Genomic DNA, 25,467 nt, shown 5'->3' with positions numbered 1-25,467 from the left:
TCTAGCCAAGTCGGAAGACAATTTCAGGAGGAGTCAGAATCCTTCAAGGTTCGTTCAACAGAAGCTTAAACATGCTTAAACTATGAAAACAGTACTTCCCGAATCCCGGGAATTCCCGGGAAGAGCTATTTCTGGATCCCGAAACTTACTTGAGGTTTGCAGCAGAATAAAAGCTACGGCATTTTATCTCGTGTACAGAGAGTCATAAATGGTAATAAGAACCTTTTCGAGAACAAGGTTCTAAGGTTCGGAGACAGAACAGTGTCGTCGACCTAACCTCAATCTTCAACAACTCTCAACACGTAAACAAATCCGGAGTGATTTGAGCTTTGGGCTTAATTGCTTCTGTAGAAAAAACACGATAATCACCGATTTTTCGTTTATAAAAGCTCAATCTCGTAAGCAAGCTATGCCAAATGATAGAGGCATAATTCATCTACCTCATAGTGTTATAAGTTTTAGAAATTGAGCTTTCATTCGCGAGAAATCTCCGATTTACGTGTTTGTTTACAAATGCAATGACGCACAAATCTCAAATCACTCCGGAAATAAAACTATATTGCTTCAACTCGTTACAAATCATCATCTAAAGAGTGTTGGAAAAGCTGAAAAACATGCTGATAGAGGATAGAATTTGCGTCAGTAGAACGTTTCAGAAAAGTTTGAAATCACTTCGGAAAGTACTGATTCACTTCAGAAACAGAACAGAAATGTTCGGAATAACTTCGGAAAGTCTTGAATCTTTTCAGAAAATTTCTAAATCAAGTTCTAAGTAAGTGCTGAATCACTTGATAAAAAATCGGAATCACATCTAAAAGAGCTGAATCATTTCAGATATGTTCTGAATCACTTCACAAAACATATAAATCCCTTTCAAAATAACTGAATCACTTCAGAAATGTTCGGAATCGCTTCGGAATGTGCTGAATCACTTACAAAAATCAAAATCACTTCCAAAAGAGCTGGATCATTCCAGATATGATCAGAATCACTTCGGAAAGTGCTGAATCCCTTCGGAAATAAGCTGAATCACATCACAACAAATTAAAATCCCTTCCCAAAGAACTGAATCAGTTCAGAAATGTTCGGAATCACTTCGGAAAGCATTGGATAGCTTCAGACAAATTCTAAATCACTTCGGAAAGTGTTGAATCACTTCAGAAAAGTTTGAAATCACTTCAGAAAAATTCTGAATTACCTTTGAAAAATTCGGAATCACTTCATTGCGTTACTGTTGCATTTTATGACATATGAATTGGTCACAAAATAGTGGCAGCAGCTTATATATGACAGCATGTGCTACTTGGGATTCAATGACTTCGGTAGCAATTGAAGCTGCTCGCAAAAGTTTGAATCCAGTTAAAAAAAAATGAGGAATCACTTCAGAAAAGTCCGATCTAAGCTCGGAAAGTATTGAATCACTTCGGAAAGTATTTATCCAACAAAAAGAACAAGATTTGGACTCACTTCGGAAAGGGATTGATCAGCTTAATAGAATGGGGATTTAGTTCGAAAACATTTAAATCAACTCAATGGCCTATAATATTCAAAAATATGTTCATGCAGGATTCTGAGCAGCATTCCGATGTTAATCCAGATTTTTCCGAAAGGAATTTAATACTTTTCGAAGTGAATCCAAGCCTTCTGGGAGTGATGTATAAGTTGCGAACTGAAACCACCACAGATTCACTTCGGAAAGTGCTGAATCAGTCTAGAAAATTTCGGAAACTTTCGGAAGTTAGTCTATCCGGGAGCGATTTCTGAAGTGGTTCTGTGCGTGCTGAGCGTTTCTGAAATGGTTCAGTACTTTCCAAAGTGATCCTGATCTATTTTCAAGTGAAATCGCCGTAATCGAGACCTTTTTCGATGTGCTGCGATAAGAATCGCCTCCCTGAAGTGAATCATGTGGAAAAATTATTGAAAAATTCGTTGAAATGAGGACAACAAAGCGAGAATCGCGTCAACACATTCCTATCAATTCCCGAATTGACCTACATTCGGACGCTGCCAGCGCTGTTCTTGCCTATTTTAAAGTTGAGATCACCAGTTGCTACACATTGAAGCTGCTTGCTAGTTCCACCCATCGTTTGTTGCTTCCTTGTGTAATACAGGTGATCTGTTGATAACGGAGTAGCAACCGCGGGTGGTTAATCATTTTCACGCTCAATTCTTGATAGAGCTGGAATTAGGGCGTAACAGGTTTTGTAAACAATGACTTTTCTCGATGATTTCTCAAAACTCAAGGCACGCCCACGCAAACCAACATAACCATCGGGAAGGGGAAGTCTTCCCCTAACCGATGGTGATGTTGATTTGAGTGGGCGAGCCTTGGCTTTCTAGAAATCATCGAGAGAAGTCATTGTTTACAAAAGCTGTTACGCCGTAATTCTAGCTCTATCTACAATTATGTCTGTACTATCCAAAGTGGTTCAGTATTTTCTGAAAGGATTTCAAGCTTTTCTGCAGTAAGTCGGTACTTTTCGTACTGATTCCGATATTTTCTGACGTATTTCAGTACTTTCCGAAGAGGGTTTGCACTTTTTTTAAACGATTCTGTGCATCCAGAAGTGATCACGATTTTTCTGAATTGATTAAATATTTTCTGAAGGGATTCCAAACTTTTCTGAAGTGATTCAGTTGATACATACAGAGTGATGCAGTTCTCAAGGAAGTGATTGCAAACCTGAGTGAATTGATGCAGTACTTTCAGAAATTATTCCAAGATTTTGTGAAGTGATTCAGTTCTAACGGAAGTGATTGAAAATTTTCTGGAAAGATCCAGTATTCTCCAAAGTTATTCAATACTATCTGAAAAATTACCAAGCTTATCTGAAATGATTTGAAACATTTCAAAAATGATAACAATTCCAAAGTTTTCTAAAGTGATTCAGTACTTTCTGAAGAGATCCCGATTTGTTCTGAAGTGATTCAGTACTTTCTGAAATGATTTAGAACATTCCGAAGTGATTATGAGCTTCCTGAAGCGATTCAGTACTTCCGAACATTTCTGAAGTGATTCAGTGCATTCCTAAGTGATTTCTGGAATGATTAAGTACTTTTAAAAAGGGAATCAGAAATTTTCTGAAGTAATTCAATACTATCCGAAAAGATTGAAAACATTTCTGAAGTGATTGAGCACTTTCCGAAATGAGACCAAACTTTTCTGACGTGATTTAGAAATTTTCATAAATTATTCAGTATTTTCCAAAGTGTTTCCGATCTTTTATGAAGCGATTCAGTCCTTTCCGAAGTGATTAACTACTGTTCGAAGTGATCTAGCTCTTTTCTTGAGTGATTTAGTATTTTCCGAAGTGATTCCGAACTGTAAAAAGCGATTCAGTACTTTTCAAAGTGATTTCGAACTATTCTCAAGTGATTCAGTAATTTCCGAAGTGATTTCGAGCTTTTTTTTTTTTATAAAATTCCAAGTGATTTCAAACTTTACTAGAGTGATTCTGTACTTGGAGAAGTGATGATAAACTTTCTGGAATGATTCAGTACTCTTTGCAGTGTTCATTTTTTTTAATGATTCAGTACTTTGTGAAAGTTTTCAGTACTTTCCGAAATGATTGCGACTTTTCCGAAGCGATTCAGTACATTCCTAAGTGATTCAATCCTTTTCGAAGTGATTTAGTTCTTGCGTAAGTGATGAAAACTTTCTGGATTGATTCAGTACTTTCCGGAGTGATTTCATACTTTTCTGAAGAGATTCAGTACTTTCGGAAGTGATTCTGATTTTGGCAGAATACATGAACTACTTTCTGAAATAATTCAGCACTTTTCGAAGACATCATGAAGTTTTCTGAAGCAATTCAGTACTTCGGAAGAGATTCCGAACATTTTTGAATTGATTCAGTGCATTCCTAAATGATTCAGTTCATGCGGAAACGATTACAAACTTTCCGAAATGATTTCCTTTTTTTTCTGAAGCGATTCCGATCTTTTCTGAAGTCATTTAGTACTTTATGAAGTGACTCCTAGCATTTCTAAAGTAAATCAGTACTTTTGGAAGTAATTCCGGCCCTAACTACTTTCTGAAATTATTCAGTACTTTCCGAAGTTATCATCAACTTTTTTGAAGCAATTCAGTACTTCAGAAGTGATTCCGATCATTTCTGAAGTGATTCAATGCATTCTAAAGTGATTCAGTTCCTGCGTGAATGATTACAAACTTTTCGCAATGATTCCGATCCTTTCTGAAGTTATTCAGTACTTTGTGAAAGTGACTCCTTACATTGCTAAAGTGATTTCAAACTTTTCTGAACCGATTCATTACGTTCAGAAGTAATTTCTAAAGTGATGCAGTACATCCCAATGTGATTCAGTACTTTTAAGAGTGATTGAAAACATTTCTGAAGGGATTCAGCTCTTTCCGAAGTGAAACCACACTTTTCTGAACTGATTTCGAACTTTCCATAAATTATCCACTACTTTCTGATCTTTTATGAGGCGATGATACAGTCCTTTTCGAGGTGATTTCAAACATTCCTGAAGTGATTCAGTATGTTCCAAAGTTGATTTTAAACTGTAAGAAGCAATTCAGTACTTTACGAGTAAGAACTGTAAGAGGCGATTCAGATTCCGAGTATTTATGAAGTGATTCAGTGCATTCCTAAGTGATTCAGTTCCTGCGTAAATTATAACAAACTTTCCGCAATGATACAGTATTCCCAAAGTGATTTCCAATTTTTCTGAAGTGATTCCGATCTTTTCTAAAGTGACTCCGAACATTTCTTAAGTGATACAATACTTGCCAAAGTGATTCAGTACTTTCCGAAGAGATTGAAAACATTTCTGAACTGAGTCCAACTTTCGAACTTTTTCATAAATCATGCAGTACTTTCTGAAGTGATTCAGTACTTTTCAAAGTAATTCCGAACATTACTGAAGTCATTAGCTACTTTCCGAAGTGACTCAATTATTTTCTTAAGTGATTCAGTACTGATATGATATTTGCTTACCTCTCAGTATATTCTAACTTGTTTTTGATGTTGCGGTATTACATTGCAAAAATAATACTTAATTTGAAGAAATAGCACAACTTTTGTATTCGCCTTAGTACAAATTTGCTACCTATTCTTTTAGCCTTGACATGAACAGGGATCATGAAAACTGTCAGCGACGCATTCTATTTTGCTATCCCTAATAAACAAATACCATAAACGAACCAGTGGCGTCGCGTAACCTCACTTTTTACCTGTTCAACAACTTTGAAAACGTTATTTAGGGTCATGTTTACATTTCAATCAGGTTCAAAGGACACAGGGTCTTCTAGTTTGACTGATTTGTATCCATTTGAACCAATATTGTTTTGTTTGTTTACGTTTTGAGAGTTGTTGAACAGGTAGATTGAGGTTAGGACGACGCCACTGAAACGAACTGTGCCCTGGATGCGTAAACTATCCCACAAATGGTTTGGATGATACCCCGAACACGTCGTTAAGCTCTCTTTTATGGTTATTTTTATTAGGGATGTCCATGTTCTTCATTCCTTTATTTAACGTCGGTCTCGGTTCCGCAATCTAGTGCCAATTACCGACGCAATAGTGCAGGAAGGCAGCTTCCACACCTGCGTAGGATATCGCACCCATTCAACACACATGGGCCGGGACCAACGGCTTTACTTCCCTTCCGAAGGAAGACGTGACCAGAGATGTTTATGCCTCAGAAAAATCCCACCGATCTCGGCTGGGATTGAGCCCAGACTCATTGGGGTGTTAGAAAGCAGACACGCTTACCACTACACCACCGGCACCGGCAATAAATCCATGTTAATTTCTTAAATTTGTTTAGGTGTATATCTATCAGAAGTAGAGTTCCGTACAAAATCCCTCAAAAACTTTTCTAAGGAAATAAATTATAGATACAGATATCATCACCGATTTAAAAAATAAACGCAAAATCGCGGATTTCAATTTGGTAACCTTGGAGTCCGTCCATAGTGTACTTGTGACGGGTAGTGTGAATTATTTCACCTTTTCCGCAATCACAAGAAAGACCAGATGACAGCAAATCAAAATCCATTCTTTAGCGAACCCTGCCTCTACAAAACGGTACTCACTCTCCTACGAAATTCATTCCATCGAACGTTCTGCGCCTCCAACCTCTCAACAACGACGACAGAAAACATTCGTACACATTTGAATGCTTCACGAGCAAAACCTTTGCCCATCTCAGCCCACAGTTCAAATGTGATATTATGCAATAAATCGCTTGACAGGTCGATAAATAAACAAATACATGTATTCCTCCTATCAGCACCTCAAAGCTCTCCACGCAAAAATATGTAAATACAAATCAAAATGGCGGAGCAGTGCATCTCTATATAAACATATACCCGATTCCGCTACCACAGCAGGCCACCAAAAGGAACCGTACGTTCGTTCGTTCTCCTCGACCGTCCCGGTTTCCTCCCGATCATAACCCAACCAATCTCCTAGAGAAGAGAGAATGGGTGCCTAATTTGCGTAACTTTTACTCACAGGCACTCACACACCCAGCCACAATCGGTGTCAGCCGAGCACAGGTTTGACATTGCCTTATCGTTGCTGTAAGCTGAATGAGTTGCGGCTAGTGAGTGCCGATTTGTTGACAGTCGCTCAATCAGGTCACTCGCCAAAACTCTACACACCTCCAACTTATACGCCAATAATCATCGCTACTTTTGACACTGAGGAAAATAGCAGCAGTAGATGGAAGGATTTATTTTTTCACCAACACAATCATGAAAAACGTGGTTGAAAACAAATAGCTGTCACAGAGCCAATCAAAGGGATGTTTGTTGTCAGCCACAGTTCGCGTTCGGTTTTCACGACACTACTATGAAAAATTTGCATGAGAGCAAAAGAGACAGCAATACGATTATTCTACTCAGCCATTGAGTAGAATTGCTTGCGCTTAGTGTTCGTGAGATCCGCCGTCGTCGTCGCCATCATGCCATAGTTTCCAAGTGCTGCTCGGACGACTCAGACTGACTAACGCTACAAAAGTGCCTATCGCTGCCTGTTGCTGCTCGTTTTTGCTGACAAAATGACTCCGTTGCCCGTCAAACAAATGTGGTTTGTATCAGTCATTAATGCATCCGCATAGAAATCAAACACCGGAAAATTGATTAACGAAAGCTTCACTACAATTTCAGTCCATCCCGTCAAGAGTTCGTGTTCGGTTTGGCGTCACCGGTTGCTCGTCAGGAGCAACTGTTGCTCTCGGAGTACCTGTCGGATGTGGTCTTCCAGGTGGGCAGTACCGGCCAGTTGATGCACGCCCACAAGCTGATCTTGACGGTCGCCAGCGAGGTGTTCTTCGCCCAGTTCAATGGAGGGTTTGACGAGGCCAAGCAGGATAATCGCGATACTCCCATCATCATTGAAGACATCGAGTCGGCGATATTTACGCAGGTCCTGCGCTACATCTACTGTGAGAAAGTCGATCTGACTCCCGACAACATAATGGACATCTACTGTGCCTCGGAGAAGTACTTGCTGACCGGTTTGAATACGGTCTGTACAAAGTTCCTCAAGACAACCCTCAACGTGGAGAACGTCCTGAAAGTGTTCAACGATAACCGGCAGTACGGTTTCGCGAATGTGGACGAACTTTGTTTGAGCATCATTAGCGACAACCCGATCAGGTGCTTTCAGAGCGAAGATTTCCTGAAATTGCGTCAACCGGCGCTGGAACTGATCGCCGCCTGTCGGGCCATGAACTGCCAAAAGGATCAACTCTGCACGGCCATCCAGGAATGGTGCAAAGCCAACGACTCAAAAGCAGTCTTCAAGCCTCAACTGGAGGCCTTACTATGTGACAAACTGTACTCGTTCAGTACATTCCGTTATGACGATGATGTCAGCACAGATCTCAAGATCAACGTAAAGGGAAAAATGCATCTCCATGGATTGGGCGTTTTCATAGGAAGCAACTCGAAGCTTTTTGCTCCAACTAGCGTGGATCTGACGGTTCAGATTAAACCGTGGAATGTAATTGTCAACAGGAGTGTCTGCCTCCGGAAGAATCTTTACATCGAGAATATTCTGTTCGAAAAGCTCGCCGTTACGAACGAATGCCGGATCATCGTTACGCTTCCGAAGAGGTTCTTGTTTTGCCTGGAGCAGTTCCATCCGGTTGATACGCAGGGAGCGCTCGAGTTGACGGTTACCGATATGAAACTTACCAATGAATACTTGATGCCCGCTTTAACGTCTTTTAGTTTCAACACTTCTAATCAACCTCCCAGGTCAGCTTTTAATCAACCCTTTGGAGTCCAAACTACGAAGGAGCAGCAGGGGACCAACTGTGTGGCATATCTTTTGTACAGTTCTTAAGGAACTTGGAAATAGGTACTAACTTTCACCATTCCAACAGATGTCACCCCGTAAGTGACAGACCAGCTTATGCCAAAATTGAATCAATCCATAGCAGTTCTCCGGAATTTCGAAAATTTTCCCGGTTGTGCATATAAATTAAGCATAAAAGCGAATGCGATGAAGTTAAATGGGATCATTACTAAGATAGTAGCATTTTTCCGGGATCTTGAATTCGGTTCTGCGTTCGAAGTCTGCACAATTTGTCGATGAAAATATCAAAATAAGACAAGATTTTTTATTTGATGGTTGTCAAGCATTTCTCGATGAACATTTCAAATGGTCCTATCTGCTTTGATCGATTCTCTTCATCGACTTTCTCTTTTCATAACACCTGCTATGCAAACAGATTTCGCGCTAATTCTACCACATAGTTTGATAAAGGAGGTTCTTATCTAGCGTCCAAAACGTCAAATACAACAGGGAAAGGTTTGGCAGCTGAGTTATTGACGAAAGAGAAAGTCGGTGAAGAGAATCGATCAAAGCAGATAGGACCATTTGAAATGTTCATCGAGATTTCCTTTCGAATAATTTGCCTTCACAGAAAACTAAAAAAAAAAATCGTTTAAATAATTTCCTGCTTCACTCAATTTTTTTTAAATTTGGCTTTAACCGAAGACATCATATCAAGAAGACTGGAAACTTCGTCAGAATCCAATCGACAGGTACAAAAACGCTGCGCTTGAGTGAAGGTGGAAGCAACGCATAGGAAATGAGCAAATACACAAACCCTTCTTCTGCGGATGAAATCTTTGCTTGCTATCAAATTCGTTCGAAGTATTTACCTTTGAGCGGCAGATGACGCGATTGTACCTGTCTCATAGCGTTCGTATGAGAAAATGGAAGAGTTGCCAGTCTTCTTGATTTGTTGTTGTTGATTTTCTCAAAATTATCGAATGAATGAAAATTCAATTGGAATTCTCCTTAAACACTATTTTCGCGATGCCCCTGGAATTATTCTCGGTATTCCCTTAAAACTCTTCGACGAATTTCTTTGGAATTGTACCCTTTGTAATTGTGTAACTTCACAATCGTCATGGAATTTTCACAAAGACCTACTTAACATTTTTACTCTGAAGTCACACAATTAACTAGGAGTTCTAGTCAAAATTCACTAGGAAATTTTCTCTTAACAACCATAGTGTGTAAAATCTGTTCAAAGTTACATTGGAAAAAAAATTCTGAATTGCTCAAAATTACTGTATCCTGTAAATCTAGTCCAGTTCAAGGTCCAAAATCTTTTTTTTTAGAGGTATATTTTTCCCGATTTGTGACTTCAAATTCCCGATTTCCCGGTCACCGTGATAAGTGCTGCAAGATTATTGATGTTACTAATGTCTAAGGCCATTGTTAAGACCATGCATTACTGCCACGTAGTGCTTGCAAAAAATCATGTACATGTATATTTAGTCTATTGAATGATCTACGAAATAAATTGGTTTCTGAAGAAAACTTAATTGCCTTACTCTTTGCATTGAACAAGTTCCATATATTGAAAATAAACGAGAAATAACAGGCAAAATCAGCCTGACTCCAACAAATTTCTGGAAGAAAAATAGAGTGAGGCGATTGAAAGGTGGAAGCAGCACTACGATGAACATCTGAATGGCGCAGAGGTGGAGGACACCAAGGCGGCAGGAGGAATGGCTTCGTCGGTACAGCGGATGAGGGGGACATGCCAGCTCTCACGATAGGTGAAGTTAAGGATGCTATCCGACAGCTTAAGAACAACAAACGGCTTAAGCTAGAATGTGACACATCCTTCGCCGTCTACAGCCGCTAGCTAGCAAGCAGATTTGTGGGAAGTTATCAAGCCGGTTTTGTGGACGGGCGATCGACAACGGACCAAATCTTTACGTTGCGGCAGATCCTCCAAAAGTGTCGTGAATATCAAGTCCCTACGCACCACCGATTCATCGATATCAAGGCCGCTTATGATACTATTGACCGTGAAGAGCTATGGAAGAGTATGGACGAGTACGGTTTTCCCGGTGTTATATCCGTAACCAAGGCCAACAAGTAAAACCAAGCTGTTGTTAGGTGCTACTATTTATTACGTCTATCTTGGTTGGTGGACGGATAAAGAATCAATCTCGAACTTATGACAGTCAGGTAAGGCCTACTACATCTCCCCCTTTTAGAAAATGTCATAGGAAGAGAGCCATCTTGGAATTCTTGATTCTCGTACAGAACGTCGAATAAAGTCTCCAACTGCTTCAGATGACACGGGCTTTTGTGCGGACTGAAGTTCTCCATCTTGAGCAGCAGGTTCATGATCGATTGTCGAAAAAGGATTTTCGCCAGACGTACTTGCCGCTTGACCATCAGCTTCGAGTGATACGGAACCAACAGGAATAGGGACATCGTGATTGAATGGCACTTCTGGATCCAACGGTACAGCTTCATCTTGAATTTCATCAAGCAGGATTTCCCATGGTAGTTGCTGCGTCGCTTGCTCTGGATCATCAGAAGTGTGACGAGGGCGCATTTGGTTTACATGCGACCTCACCAGCTTCGGTCTCCCGTTCATGTCCAGTGCAACGATATAGTTGACGGAACCTTTCCGTTCGATGACTCGACCAGGAATTGGCGTTTCTGCGATGCTGTTCAACGTAGACCAGGTCATCTTCTTCAAACTCGCGCTTGACTGCTCCATGCCGCCAATTGAACTGTTCGTTTGTGGTTCTTGACAGCTTCAGTTACAGGAACAGGTTTCTTCAGCAGGCCCAAAGTGGTGCGCACTGGTCTGCCGAGGAATGCTTCTGCTGGAGACGTCGACTGCGGTGTGTTTCGGTTTGGGATTGAACGATACACCGAAAGGAATGTCTGCAGGTGCTCCAGTGTGGGTGATCCTTCCCCCTTGGCTAGCTCCTTGAGGCCACGCTTGAGTGAATCAACGAATCGCTCCGCTTGGCCGTTGGACTGCGGGTGGTAGGGAGCAGTTCGGAGATGGGTGATACCATTTGCACGGCAATACTGTTGAAACTGCTCGCTGGTGAATTGCGTTCCGTTGTCTGAGACCAATGTGTCTGGGTTGCCGTAACGAGAAAACGTTTCACGCAGCATATTCAGGGTTGCAGTTATGGTAATGGATTGAGTTTCGAAAAATTTCGGGCCACTTAGAGAAAGCACCTACCATGATGAAATAGTAGTATCCATGGACCGGACCAGCAAAATCGATATGGACACGTTGCCATGGCTTGTCCGGGAGAGACCATGACTCCAAGGTTGCTTTTGTCGGGGACTTCGCTGCTTCAGCACATGCAGTGCACTGACGGACAAATTGCTCCACATCGTCGTCAACGTTAGGCCAGTAGATGTAACTTCGGACCAGAGACTTCATTCCGTCCATTCCTGGGTGTCCACGATGCAGTTGACGAACGATCCACTTTCGAAACTTTGATGGGACGACGATTCGATCGCCGAACATAACGCAGTTGTCGACAACTTGAAGTCCATCTCGTCTGGCGAAGAACTTCTTGACATCAGGATGCATAGCCAAAATTCGTCGATGAAACGTGTTGGATGTCGAAATCATACAGCAGAAGTGTCAAGGCCCAGCGCTGCAAACGGTTTGCTGTGTAAACAGGAATACCTTTCTTTGAGCCGAAAACCTTGAGTAGCGGTTGATGATCGGTTTGCAGGAGGAAGTGTCGTCCATACAGCATTTTGTGGAAACGGGTGACAGCGAATATCAGGGCCAATGCTTCCTTCTCCACTTGTCCGTAGTTCATCTCTGCTGGGGTCAGTGAGCGCGAGGCGTGCCCAAATTGCCTTCACTTCACCGGTCGGGAATCGATGCATGATGACAGCGCCAAGGCCGTACTTCGATGCATCTGCTGCAACAACGATTTTGGACGGGTCGTAGTGTGTAAGCAGCAGGTCGGAAAGTAGAATGGCCTTGAGCTGCTCGAAAGACTTCTGGCAATCCTAGGTCCAGTTCCAGCGTGCATCTTTCTTGAGGAGGCTGTCCAGGGGAGCCCTGAGTTGCTTCATCTGCTTAACGAATCTACCATAGTAGTTGACAGCACCGAGGTAGGAACGGTGTTGCTGGACATCCTTCGGAGACTGCATCTTGGAAATGGCTTCTGTTTTTGAAGAGTCAGGCCGAATACCGTCCTTATCCACGATGTGTCCGAGAAACTTGATCTGGGAGAGTACGAAACGACATTTTTCGAGGCGTAGGTGAAAACCATACTCACGGATCTGCTCGAGAACAGCGTAGAGACTGCGATCGTGTCCAAATACGGCTTGACTCCAGGGATGCCGGCCACCATGCTGTCGATGATGCGCTGGAAAGCGCCGGGTGCCGACTTGACTCCGGGGGGTAGTCGGTTATACTGGAACAGTCCACGATGCGTGTTGACCGTGAGTAGCTTTCGCGATTCCTCCTCGACCTCGACCTGTAGGTAAGCGTCAGACAAATCGAGATGAGTGAAGTAACGTGCTCCAGCTAGTTCCGCAAAGAGGTCGTCAGGATGAGGCAGTGGATGATGGTCACATTCTAGCGAGCGCGTTGTTCAGCCCCGTCGAATAATCGCCACATACACGGACTGATACATTGTCCGACTTGCGTACGACGACTATTGGTGCTGCCCAGGGAGAGAATTGAACTCTAATCTCTAACTTATGACAGTCAGGCAAGGCCTACTATATCTAGGCCTACTACACCCGGGAAGCTGACCAGACCGATCAGGGCTACGATGGATGGTGTACAGTGCTGCGTGAAGATGTCGGGTGCGTTATCGGACCCGTTTAAAACTCGCAAAGGACTTCCATAAGGCGATGGTCTTTCCTGCCTCCTGTTCAACATTGCGCTAGAAGGTGTTATGAAACGTGCGGGGCACGATCTTCAATAAGTCCAGCCAGTTCATCTTCTTCGCTGACGACATTGTCAGAAGCAGAGAAGGTTGGATTAAAGGTGAATACGTCGAAGACAAAGTATCTGTTAGCTGGAGGAACCGAGCGCGATAGGGCTCGCATAGACAGAAGCGTGACAATCGACGGAGATGAGTTCGAGGTGGTGGATGAATTTGTGTTCCTCGGATCATTGGTGCCGTCGGATAACAACTTTAGCAGAGAAATTCGTAGACGCATAGTTGCCGGACTCCACAAGACCCTGAGGTCGGGTAAACTTCACCCCCGTACTAAATGCACCATGGACAAGACGCTGATAAGACCGGTAGTTCTCTACGGGCACGAGACGTGGACGATGCCCGAGGAGGACCTTCAAGCACTGGGTGTTTTCGAACGACGAGTGCTTAGGACCATCTTTGGCGGGATATGTGAGAACGGTGTCTGGGGGCGAAGGATGAACCACGAAAGTCGCGAAAGCTTGACGGATACGATGGGCGGACAACAATCCCGCAAAAATGGTGTTTGCCTCGAATCCGGCCGGTACAAGACGCAGAGGAGCACAGCGAGCAAGGTGGTTAGACCAAGTGGAGCAGGATCTTGGAAGTGTGGAACGGTCAAGAAATTGGAGACAAGCAGCCACGGACCGAGTGAATTGGCGTGACATTGTGATGCAGGTGCAATCCTGAGGGATGTCGGACCAGGATAAGTTAGTAAGTAAGTTCCTTTTCCGTGTGAACGGTACAATAGTGGTCTTAGAAGGGTTTATATTAAACCCTTCTTCAGCGCACTACGACGAAACATAATTTAAAGCAGTTTGCATTCTATTTGAAATGACGTTATCAAATTTTCCTCGTACTATTATGACTATGTCATCAGCAAAGCCAATAATCTCGAAGCCCTTTGCTTCTAAGTTTTTGAGAAGTTCGTCAACTATTTAAAGCCCATAACAGAGGTGAAAGCACACCTCCTTGAGGACACCCCTGTCGTGACCGCAGCGAGGTTTTCAGCCTCAGCCACGGCAACACAAATTAGCGATGCAGCTCTCACGGGTGCGGCTGCTTCCATTGCTGCTGCTGGTGGTCCGTCACCTCCAAAATTCGTTACAAGAATGACTTAAACGAGCTTAGGTACTTCATATTTATACCTGCTAACCTATCAACATTCTCTAACCAATGAGATTCTGTTTACATGCGAACTATCACGCTTTACGCTCACTTGATTCTACTCATTATTTATTCAACACTAACTCTATTTACTATATTCTTCCCCTCTTCTACTCTCCTTAATTGAGGAAGGGGGGCATTATATCCACCCATTTGGGGGAATTTTATCTACCCTCTCGGGGGACTTTCATCTACCATCTCAGAGATATTTCAGCTATCAGGTCATGGCAATTCTAACTATTTAAAAATTTCTTCAGTCCATCCATCAGGTAATGGAAATTCTTATCTACCATCCGTCCCAGGTCATGGTAATTCTATCTACCATCCATCAGGTCATGGTAATTCTATCTACCATCCATCAGGTAATGGTAATTTTATCTACCATCCATCAGGTCATGGTAATTCTTTCTACCATCCATCAGGTCATGGTAATTCTTTCTACCATCCATCAGGTCATGGTTATTCTATCTACCATCCATCAGGTCATGGTAATTATATCTACCATCCATCAGGTCATGGTAATTCTATCTACCATCCATCAGGTCATGGTAATTCTTTCTACCATCCATCAGGTCATGGTAATTCTATCTACCATCCATCAGGTCATGGTAATTCTATCTACCATCCATCAGGTCATGGTAATTCTATCTACCATCCATCAGGTCATGGTAATTCTTTCTACCATCCATCAGGTCATGGTAATTCTTTCTACCATCCATCAGGTCATGGTAATTCTATCTACCATCCATCAGGTCATGGTAATTCTTTCTACCATCCATCAGTTCATGGTAATTCTATCTACCATCCATCAGGTCATGGTAATTCTTTCTACCATCCATCAGGTCATGGTAATTCTATCTACCATCCATTAGGTCATGGTAATTCTTTCTATCATCCATCAGGTCATGGTAATTCTATCTACCATCCATCAGTTCATGGTAATTCTATCTACCATCCATCAGTTCATGGTAATTCTTTCTACCATCCACCAAGTCATGGTAATTCTTTCTACCATCCATCAGGTCATGGTAATTCTATCTACCCTCCATCAGGTCATGGTAATTCTTTATACCATCCATCAGGTCATGGTAATTCTTTCTACCATCCATCAGGTCATGGCAATTTTTTCAAAATAATTCTTCAGTTCTTTAGTCATTCCACTATACTTACACTATCGTACCAACTGCGCCATTGTCGTGACCGGACCGAGGTTTCCAGCCTCGGCCACGGCAAAACGAATTAGCGATGCAGCTCTCACGGGTGCGGCTGCTTCTATTGCTGCTAAATTTCCGAGCTAACCAGGTTTAAAATGAAGACTTTACTATTCAAAGTCGCTCAAAGGATTGATTTTTTTGTTGGACACAGTTGGATCGAACAATAAGGTCCAACATATATTAGGAGACGCACATACCCAATTGGTGGTTAAATTTTGCAATACCAGAGTGTCAACTCAATGAATAAAACCAAATTCCCTGACATTCCAATAATTTAAAAATAAATAAATCTAGATGCAGTGTCTACATGGTTCTGTCAACACGACCCTCATCAGCTATTACAGATATGTGCTAGTGCTTTCTGGACATTTTTTGATGAAATACCACGTGGACCTCTACTCTAACCCATGAAGAGTGGTCCAGTACAATCTCAAATGGAATAAAGCGTTCGATCAAGGGGTAAGTCACTCAGCACATTGTGCCGAAATTAGATTCGGCACAATCTCGTAGGCATTGGATGGTTGTAAATAAAATGGGAGCACTGCTGGACAACTGGCATTGAAGTTGTTCACAACATTACGTGCTGTTTGACTGTATATTCAGGATCATCCTCTAATTGAATATACCCGAGGAACTCAGACCAGCAGTTCACTTAAGATCTAAATACGAAATGTAGGTTCTAGAGTGGGCTCAAGAGAAAGAGGCAGTTATTCAGACTCCATCAGCACCCTTCATTCAAATAATGATGCAACTCACACGAAACAAACTACAGAAGTCTATTCATCATCATAGTCGGTCTCCTACAGTGTTCCCCACCGGTTCCATCTCTTTCCGGTCGCTGATAGACCGTTGCTTTTCACAGCACGATAGTCTAGGTTTCTGGTCTCCCTTTGAAGGCATTATAAAATCCTAAAACAAGGGGATTTTTATCATCCTATGAACATAAAACACTAACATTTCGCATACCCACCACTTCCCGCGTCATCCTCAATCCGATTTATCCTTGCGATTTCAAACCAAAAAATCGCAGCTTGCTCTATGACCGGCACAATCGGCACACTGACAAAAAAGACGACCCAAGATTGGTGTGCGGAGTGACCTACCCCAAGGGGTTGGTCAGGGGCATGAAGTAGTTCGCCTCCTCGTGGTGTGCCCTGGAAACGCTAATTATCGAACCCAAGGGAGAGATATTGCGGCTAAATGAACTACCGCAGAGTAGGGACGCTGGAACCCCATCCAGCTCGTCCCAGGAGGTTGAGAAGCCCTGCACAAACCCTCGTTGTGCAAAGACAGGAGTGACGCCGGGTTCTTAGAGTGCTTAGCACACGCAGCTGGTAAGCGGTCACATCTGTCCTAAGCTGCCCTGTTGGACTGTTGGTTGGCTATCACGTCTGCTGTAGAACCCAGGCGAACAACGAACAGCGAACAACAAGAGGAAGGCCCTGCACAGCTGCTCACTGTGCAGTAGCGAGTGTCACGTCGGACACAACACCTAGTGATGCGCCATAGCGCAACCGGCCCCCTCCCATGACGTAATGCTTTCGGGCGGTTCCGGGGAGGGCAAGGGCCTAGAGCACAGGGTAAGGTTTAGAGTGGGTCGGGAGAGCTATTTCTCCCATCCCCACACCCTGAGTTATCTTCTCAGGAGTCTGGGAGCAGATTCCCCCCTGTATAAAAAAAGGGGGTTGGTCACTCCGCACAGTGTTTTAAAAAATACAGATGGGCACACCTGGGCACTTTCATTGGCACTCATGGTTAGAAATTTTCATGATATTTTAAGTTACAGGCAACACTGTACTATATCTGCGCCTCCTCTGTGCATGTGTCAAAATGTTAATCATTGTTGTTGACACAGTCCAATTTTTGGCTTCATAACTGCAACCGTGAATTTCCGGCGAAACTCTGCCATGGATTCCTCACAGCGCACATATTTTCAACACATTAGCGCACCGTCAAAACCGGTCAAAAGTCAACGCGGTATGCTTGCGGGATGAGCGAGGTCATCAAGGCGGCGATGACCGTTCCCAAATACAACTGTAATCTGGGGTGATACTGGAATTCTTGCGGATGGTGCTGGAATCGCTACCGGAAGGCTTCCGAGATCGGAGAACCTCCACTCAAGACGATCGAACTGTTCAAGGATCTGGTGCGGCAGGCTTTGGCGTTTCAGAACAGTTTGATCAAAGTTGGGACGGGGGCTGATTGAAAAGATGACCATGAAGGGACTGCTACTGGTCATAATGCCGATTCGAAATGTGATTAGTGAGTTGGTTAGTAGGGAGAGCGAGACCCTGAAGGAGGAAATGAAGGGACGGTTGAAAACGCTGATAAAGCGGTTTGGGGAGGATAAGTGGATAAGTCTATTAACGTCTCTTTAAACTGTTCCCCTACAAGGGTTTGGGGAGGGGAGATTCGTGACGGAGCTGAAATCACAGCCGAACGAGGTTAAGTGGAATTGTAAGATGTTGATTGGTCAGTTGTTGGGCTTGAAGGTGAGCTCCTGAAAGTCGACATTGGTTAAAGGATAGGTTTAGCTCTCGGACACGACCCTGGTAACTCCACGCTGGAAATAACATATTTATAGGCTTGGCGGAAAAGAAGTCCGAACGCAGCTTTTAGAACTCTATGAGGTACGAATTGATTAGGAAAACCGAGTCACAAAAGGTCGTAAGGGGATCGGTGTCCATACGAAGACCACCATCTTGCCGAAGTAGTTTCATCAATGTTCGTTTACCATGTTTGACTCCGTAACGCTTCACCACTTCGTTGATCAGCCAAGTTCCATGATTCGTCCCTCATCGTAACTGACATCGATGATCACTCGGATCATGCTTTCCTATCATCGACAGCGCCCCAGCTTTTACAGCTTTTTCTGGCCGGCACTGCTTTTCTCCAGGGACATCATACTTCTCTCCATTTGTCCGATCGTTGGACTGTCTGACCGTGTAGACATATTAAACCTCACCTCCACCAGGGAAGTCTCATTCCGGTTGGAACTCCCACTAGAACGCTGGCGACGCATCTGTGACTGAGTCGATGGCTTTCGGAAGTAACTCCTCCCGGAAGCGTTCATCAGAATCTGAAGAGCATCTGGACCAGTTTCCTCTGATGATGCACGCTCGCTTCGTCTACTTACCACCGTCATCTGTGGTTCATCCGAGTCTACATCATACTCCAATGCAGTAGAAGTAATTGTCCTGTCGGAAATTGGAAGTGCTTCCCCGGAGAACGTCCTCGCTCGAAGCTTCGATTCGGTGAACGAGGCCGTTGCTTATTCGGTTCAGTGTAGTCGTTTTTCCGAGAAAAATTAGGAGCAACGAACCGAGGATCTGGGATAAGAGTGTGTAGAGTGACTGCCCCTTGATTAACGATTAATCACGTCTTTCTGCTATAGGCTAAGATTTACCAACTTGTTGAAAGAACGAGTTTAACGAGAAAAACTAAAAAGGGGAGGAACTTTAGCTAGGTGGACACTGATATTCTGCGGCCTTCTAACCTGTCGCAGACACCAGTTCAACCCCTGTCCAGCAGCAGACGGACCTAGACTCTTGCGAGTGCCCAATCATTGAACCGATTGTCCGGTCCGATTTGCTGATCCAGCTGCCTACATGTTATCATCATCTTCTAAAGGCCTGTACTATCATCGGCCCTTTTCAGGGCACATGTCCCAACTAAAATCCATATCAAAAGGTTCTTTTCAGGGCAATCATAGTGAAGAAACTCGTCACGGCCGGCGTGCAGGTGAACTTCGGCGACAAGATCTCAATAGTTGAAGCAAGACGAGCTGAAGATTGACCTGGAAGGATTAACCGTGAACTTGTGCAAGTCGGAGACAGATGAGCTGTGGCACCGGCGGCTCGGACCAAGGAATGAAGGCGATGGCATCGAACAACCTGGGGGAAAGCTGAGCTTCTGCAACGCTTGTGTGCAAGGAAAGTAATGCCGCGACCCTTTCAACGGAACTTGTGATCGAGCGACCAGGCCTTTGGAAAGGATCCACTCGGACGTGTGTGGTCCTATCGACCCCGCTGCTTGGGACGGCTCTCGATACTTCGTGAGCTTCATCGATGACCATACCCACTTCTCGGTGCTGTACGTGATGCGGAGGAAGTCCGAGGTCTTCAGCATGTTCCAGGAATATAAGGCCATGGCGACGGCGAAGTTTCAAGATTGACGGTGGACCCAGCACGTGAGTACGTCCAAATCGAATCGACGGTGGCATAGACGCCACAGCCGAATGGCGTTGCGGAACGGTTCAACCGAACTGTGGTCCAAGCCCGACAGCAGCCCTGCCCAAGACGGTGTGTAAAGCCTACGCTTGGGTACCCGATCAGCAGCGCAAGAAGCTTGACGTAAGGAGCCGGGAGATGGTTGGCTATGCTCCAAGTGGCTGAAGTGCGGTGAATCCTGCTTGCCGTGCCAGAAGTGCAAGAGGTGATCACGACGCTGAGGATGGCACACCCAACCGTCCCGAGGAAATCGAACCGTATGCTGATCAAGATCACGACGCAACTGACGAGACTGTAGAAACCACCAAAACCGGGCCGCTCCCTTCGCAACCAGAACAGCACGAATCCAAGGACTCAACCGTTGCTGAGGCGCTAGCGAAAGGGAGCGGTAATTTTCTCAATTTCTTTGCACGTTACGGAGCTGTTTCTGCCGGTCCATGCATTTCAGATGTCCCCAACTGCTACAACGATATCGAGGGCCGAGACGACCGGCTGAAAGCCATTCGAGAGGAATTGGATTAGATCGAGACGAACCGAGTATGGGAAGCTACAACATTGTCCCCAGGGTGTCAAGCTGCTCCAGTCGAAATGGGTGTTTCGTGTGAAGCAAGACGACAACGGCGAGGAGATGCGCTACAAGGCCCCGTCGCAAAGTTGATCACTATCCGTAGCTGTCGACGTGCACCATTGATTTCTGTTTCACCAGATGGGCGTCAAAACGGCGTTCCTTCATGGTGACCTGACACGCGTAGAAGCTGATCAGTTCCTGTACGGATTAAAGCAATATCCCCGCAGCTGGAACGAGCGGCTAAATAGAAAGTTGCTCAAGATAGGTTTCACCCGGCCATGTCACGACTACTGCTTGTATACGAGATGCACACCGGGGGACGAGCTGATCATCACAATTTACGGCTCAAGAAGGAACTTTCTACCGTGTTCAACAAGACCGACTGCGGCGCGGTGAACTACTTGCTGGGCATGAAGCTGATGTACAACCGAGAGGAAGAAACGCTTCAACTTTCGCAAGAAGCCCAAGTAATGAAGATCCTGCAGCGATTCAGAATGGTCACAACTGCAATTCGTGCAAAACTCCGATGGAAAAAGCGCTCCAACCGAAGCGTGATGGACCAGCGACGAAGGAACCGTACAGAGAGCTGCTGGGAAGCATGATGTCTCAACCCGACTGCAAATGAATTTCCTATTGAGTGTGTTGTTATAGGTGCAAGCTGACATCATCTTCTGTCGAACTGTGCTGCGAACTTAGCGAGAAATTCGTTTATGTTGCCGTGGTAAACCAAAGAGAAAGTCGATGAAGAGAATCGATCAATGAGGATAGGTCCTTTTCAAATGTTACGCGAGATGTACACCACGTTGTGGGTGCGCTCGGACATTTGCTATCCGGTAAGCTACATGGGACATTTTCAGCAGAATCCGGCCGTTCAGCACTGGCAGACGTTGAAGCGGATCGTACCGAGGACCGTTCAAGGTCTTCGGAGCAACCGCCCTAAGCGCAGCAGCATCAGAAGTGATTTGGTCGACTGGCATCCTCGAAGACCTGAAGATAACCGTGAAACCCATCATTATCGACGAGGACAACCGTGGCTGCATCGGTATGGCCATTAATCGAAGCGGTGAGCACCCAGAACCAACTAGCAGATCTGTTCACGAAAGGCGGTGGACATATCTCGTTTCCAAGAGCTGCGACGTGCCCTCGGACTAAACGATTGAAAAGGGGTGAAGACGGAGCAACCCGACACAGCCGTTATTCAATCGCAACATTTCAAAAGGTCCTATCTGCATTGATCGATTCGCTTAATCGACTTTCTCTTTCGTTAATAACTCAGCTGCAAAACCTTTCCCTGTTTTCTTTGACGATTTGGATGCTAGTTAGAAACCTCCTTTATCAAACTATGTGGTAAAAATAGCACGAAATCTTTTTGCATAGCAGTGGTTATCAAAAGAAAAAAAAAACGACGAAGAGAATTGATCCAAGCAAATAGGACCTTTTAAAAAGGTTCATCGAGAATTGCCTTGGAGTTCTAGTTCAACTCCAATTTTTCCCAAAATTCCCTTGGAATTTTTTCACCTCAATCTGCCATTTAAGATTCTTGGAAAATTCGTGAATCTACCCTAGTTCCTGGTCTAGATTTCGATGCTTTCCAATCTTAGGTGGAACCCAACTTGACTTTCCAATTCTAACGATCTCAGAATTCAGTTAGAATCTTATATTCATTTTAATTCACTAAATCACTTGTAAATCATTGTTTTCAATTTGAGATGGCTCGACTCTCGTTCCGAATTGTTCTCATTTCCGCTTGTACCATAAAGCTTCTCTACACCAGATCAATCAGCAACCACCAGGACAAAATCATTTCTGGACCCTTCCCATAATTCGCTCGTTAGTCTAGGAGTATGATCTTCCTCCCAAGTATCCCCCCACATCGAAGCAATTGCCAATCTTAGCAGAATCACTCGCCGAGTGAATCCGTCTTCGGGCGAGATGGCGGCCGTTCGTATTGGTGCAGTCGCCTGCAGAACGAGCAGACAGACAGGTTGTGCTCTGCTATTTTATCGCACAAAAGTTAAGCTAGTGTTGGTACCGCTGCTGCTGCTCCGATTTGGCCGAAAAGCAAATCTCTACACACACCCCATGATTTGCTTTTGCTTTTTCCTTTTTCTGACTTTTACAATCTGTCTGTCACTCTGCCTCTGTGTCTCCCGCTCTGGATTAATTTGCGTACGCTCTTAACCCCTCCCTTCCCTGGACTGTGGATTGCGGAGAATCAATTGACTCACCTGTTTTTTGTCCTCCTATTTATTGGCGAATCTCCGACTGGCAGCCTGTAATCCTCGGGAAAACTTCTGTCGGCGCCTGAGTCTTCGATGAAATCCAATTTTCTTCCACTGAACCGTGCACTACCGAGAGCGCCGATATTGATTTGGACACTAGCACACAGGAGGCACTCACTCGCGGCGCGACCGAAAAATACCTATATTTATCGATACAAATATGACTCGTTTTGGGCGAACAAACTAGGCGTAGATCTACTAGACACACTCAATTCCGCACAAGGCAACCTCCTCCGTCCCGTGCCGGATAAAATTCTGCAATTCTCACCGTTGTCGTTGTCGCTGTCTCGCTGGTTCCGGAGCCAAACTCCGAACTGCTTGCTTTAGCTGCCTTCCAGGCCGGCCGAACGCCGTTTGCCCCGGGTTAAGAGAGAGATAAAAAAAAAATGTTCCGATGGGTTGTTCCGTCCTGGAGACTCCGAAGTCCGGTTAAATGGCACGCCGAAAGAAAAAGAAACTCGCGATTCGAGAGTAATTTCCTTCCGCTGCTGCTGTTGCTCCTTCTTCTTGCTACCGCTGCTGCTAGTTGTTGTTGTTGCTGCTGGTACTGCTTTCAAGAGTAGTCAGAGCTCCACTTTTATTTTCTCTGTTCCTTCGCACCGTCGTCGTCGCCGTTGCCGTTTTTTTCCCCTTCTTTCTTCACTTTTTCAGCAGCCTTCTTTTCCGAACCCACAGGAATCGGAACGCAAATTTCCACTCGCACACACCCCAGCGGAACAAAATCAGAACCAAAATGGGTTCCACACACCCTCGGGCCAGCTAGAAAACGGCACTTCTTGTCGCCCAGGAGGAAGATCGGCACTACACTTTTTCACCAACCCGCCGCCGATTTTTCACCGTCGTCGTCACTCTCTCGCGGGACCCGCAAAGAAAAATCCATCCGCGGCGCACCGACGTTCGACGGGAATCGTCTCTGCTTCCGGTTAGTCCGAAACGCAAACCGCGTCCTGCTGCGACCAAGGCGAATATTTACACTTTGCACACCGAATTCCGGTCGATTTTTGCGTTTTTTCACTCGGCTTGGGTGAAATTTTCTTTCCCAAGATCCTAAAAAAAACTTCACACCACTCGCTCTTCGATCGACAGTCGACACCAAGAGGCAGCTCTTCTTCACTCACTAGTCGTCGTCGTCGTCGTCGTTTTCGTTTCGCTCCGGTCTCTCGCTCGCGCTCGGTGCTGAAATAATCGATTGTGCGTTGGAATTGCGACACTAGTCGCACTTGCAGGAAATTGCGCTCGAAAGTGTCAAACAGTACAGGTAGACTACACGCTTCTCGTTCACTCCACTCTGACGTCTGACGTCCGATCAGGATGGAACAGTTGCGAAAGCGGAATGCAACAGCGGCTTCGGGTTTTCGATTCGGCGCGGTTGGTACGAGTGACAGATGAGACTCGAAGGGACAAGATAATAATGTTTATATGAAATCATGTCAAGAAAATTCCCTTTTTTAGAATGTGGATTCGAAAAATACTTGGTCGTTTCGTTATGCCTTGTTCATGCTATTGCCGTTACAGTTGAAAACTGGAAAAACCTACTAGCGAAAGTCGATTTTACTCTCGTTCTAGTGTCGGAATTAATACCCCGTTCACATTACAACCTATATCACGTAATATAGGCTGTCTTGCAATGAGCACTCATACATAGGATTTCCAGTGAAAACTAGATGTATGGGTGCTCATTGCAAGACACCGTATATCACGTGATATACGCTGTAATGAGAACGGGGTATAATGCGCATTACAGTACGTTATAGACAACGCTCTATATCACGTAATTATACTGTTGATTATACCCCGTTCACATTACAACCTATATCACGTAACATAGGCTGTCTTTCAATGAGCTCTAATACATAGGATTTCCAGTGAAAACCCAACTAACAATTTTCACAACGTAAACGCTTTACTCATTTCATTTATACAGCCTCAAGCTGTATTTAAACGTTATACGATATGAAGAAACCTTTACTCAACCTCTATACAAGCAAATCTGGCGAACTTACTCAGCTACTTATGGCTGTTGGAACGGTCGGGAAAAGCTCTTATTGCATATCCATTAACGCTTCTATACAGCTGTTATCCTGCTGTTTTAGTTGTGTTGAACTTGAAAGGCGCTTATTCAACCTTTTCCCGGTTATCCAATAATCACTACACAGCTTTCTCTTGAAGCCGGGTTAAATACTGTTTACGCTTTTTTATGAAGGAATTTATTGAGTTTATGTAGCTGTGAATCAAATTAATTGAAATTAGTTACAAATCATCACCAAATTATTTACCCTGCACCGGAGGAACCTGGAATCGAACTCGAGACGACCTCATTGGCAAACCACACAGCAAAAAAAAAAATGTAATGTCGATCAATGTAATTCAAGCTGATGTATGAAATAATGATGTAATAGCAAAAAGCAGATACAATATTACATCAATGGATGTAATTTTGTTCGCAAAATCGATGTACATCGTACAATGTGATATTAAACAACCGATGGATTGACCTGGTTGCAGCAGTTTCGATGTAATATTCAACAACTTTTTTTGCTGTGCATGACACTACCAACTGTGCTACGCCAACACGTTGAACTTGTGTAAACAAATCAACATTCGCTTCTACAACAAATTCACTGAGTAGAGGCTTTATAATAGTGCACATGAATCACTTCTCTCGACTAGTTATAAAAGAGCAGAGTAAAAGCTGTAAAACTGCACACGTCTAAAAATAAACCTAGTTGACTGTGAAAATGCTTCCGAAGTTGCTCTAACACAGTTTATAAGCTGAGTACAGGTTGTTTAGTTG

The 25,467-nt window shown here is 44.1% G+C and overlaps 2 protein-coding genes and 1 pseudogene across 8 annotated transcripts in view; 1 reads left to right on the top strand and 2 right to left on the bottom strand.

Annotated features, from left to right (window-relative positions):
- The window catches only part of wdb (widerborst), a 182,100-nt gene extending 158,328 nt beyond the window's left edge, over positions 1 to 23,772 (bottom strand). For 4 of the 7 annotated variants that reach the window (XM_065216478.1, XM_065216481.1, XM_065216483.1 and 1 more), the window contains exon 1: positions 22,620 to 23,772. The gene's annotated coding sequence lies outside the window, so the exon portion shown is untranslated. The remainder of the gene's footprint in view (positions 1 to 22,619) is intronic. The other 3 variants (XM_065216477.1, XM_065216482.1, XM_065216484.1) reach the window with 2 other exon arrangements.
- On the top strand, positions 4,953 to 8,617 carry LOC135696943 (kelch-like protein 41). Its single transcript, XM_065216497.1, has 2 exons — positions 4,953 to 7,058; positions 7,139 to 8,617. The coding sequence occupies exons 1-2, from the start codon at positions 7,030 to 7,032 to the stop codon at positions 8,319 to 8,321; spliced, it is 1,212 nt and encodes a 403-aa protein (XP_065072569.1). The 5' UTR covers positions 4,953 to 7,029; the 3' UTR covers positions 8,322 to 8,617.
- On the bottom strand, positions 10,992 to 16,579 carry LOC135696910 (uncharacterized protein K02A2.6-like; annotated as a pseudogene).
- Positions 23,773 to 25,467: the final 1,695 nt, after the last annotated feature.

The sequence above is a fragment of the Ochlerotatus camptorhynchus genome, unplaced genomic scaffold, assembly GCF_037179485.1.
Source record: "Ochlerotatus camptorhynchus isolate MF236.1 unplaced genomic scaffold, CSIRO-AGI_Acam_v1.1 ptg000063l, whole genome shotgun sequence".
Lineage (NCBI taxonomy): Eukaryota > Metazoa > Arthropoda > Insecta > Diptera > Culicidae > Ochlerotatus > Ochlerotatus camptorhynchus.
This window is presented reverse-complemented; position numbering and strand designations above follow the sequence as displayed.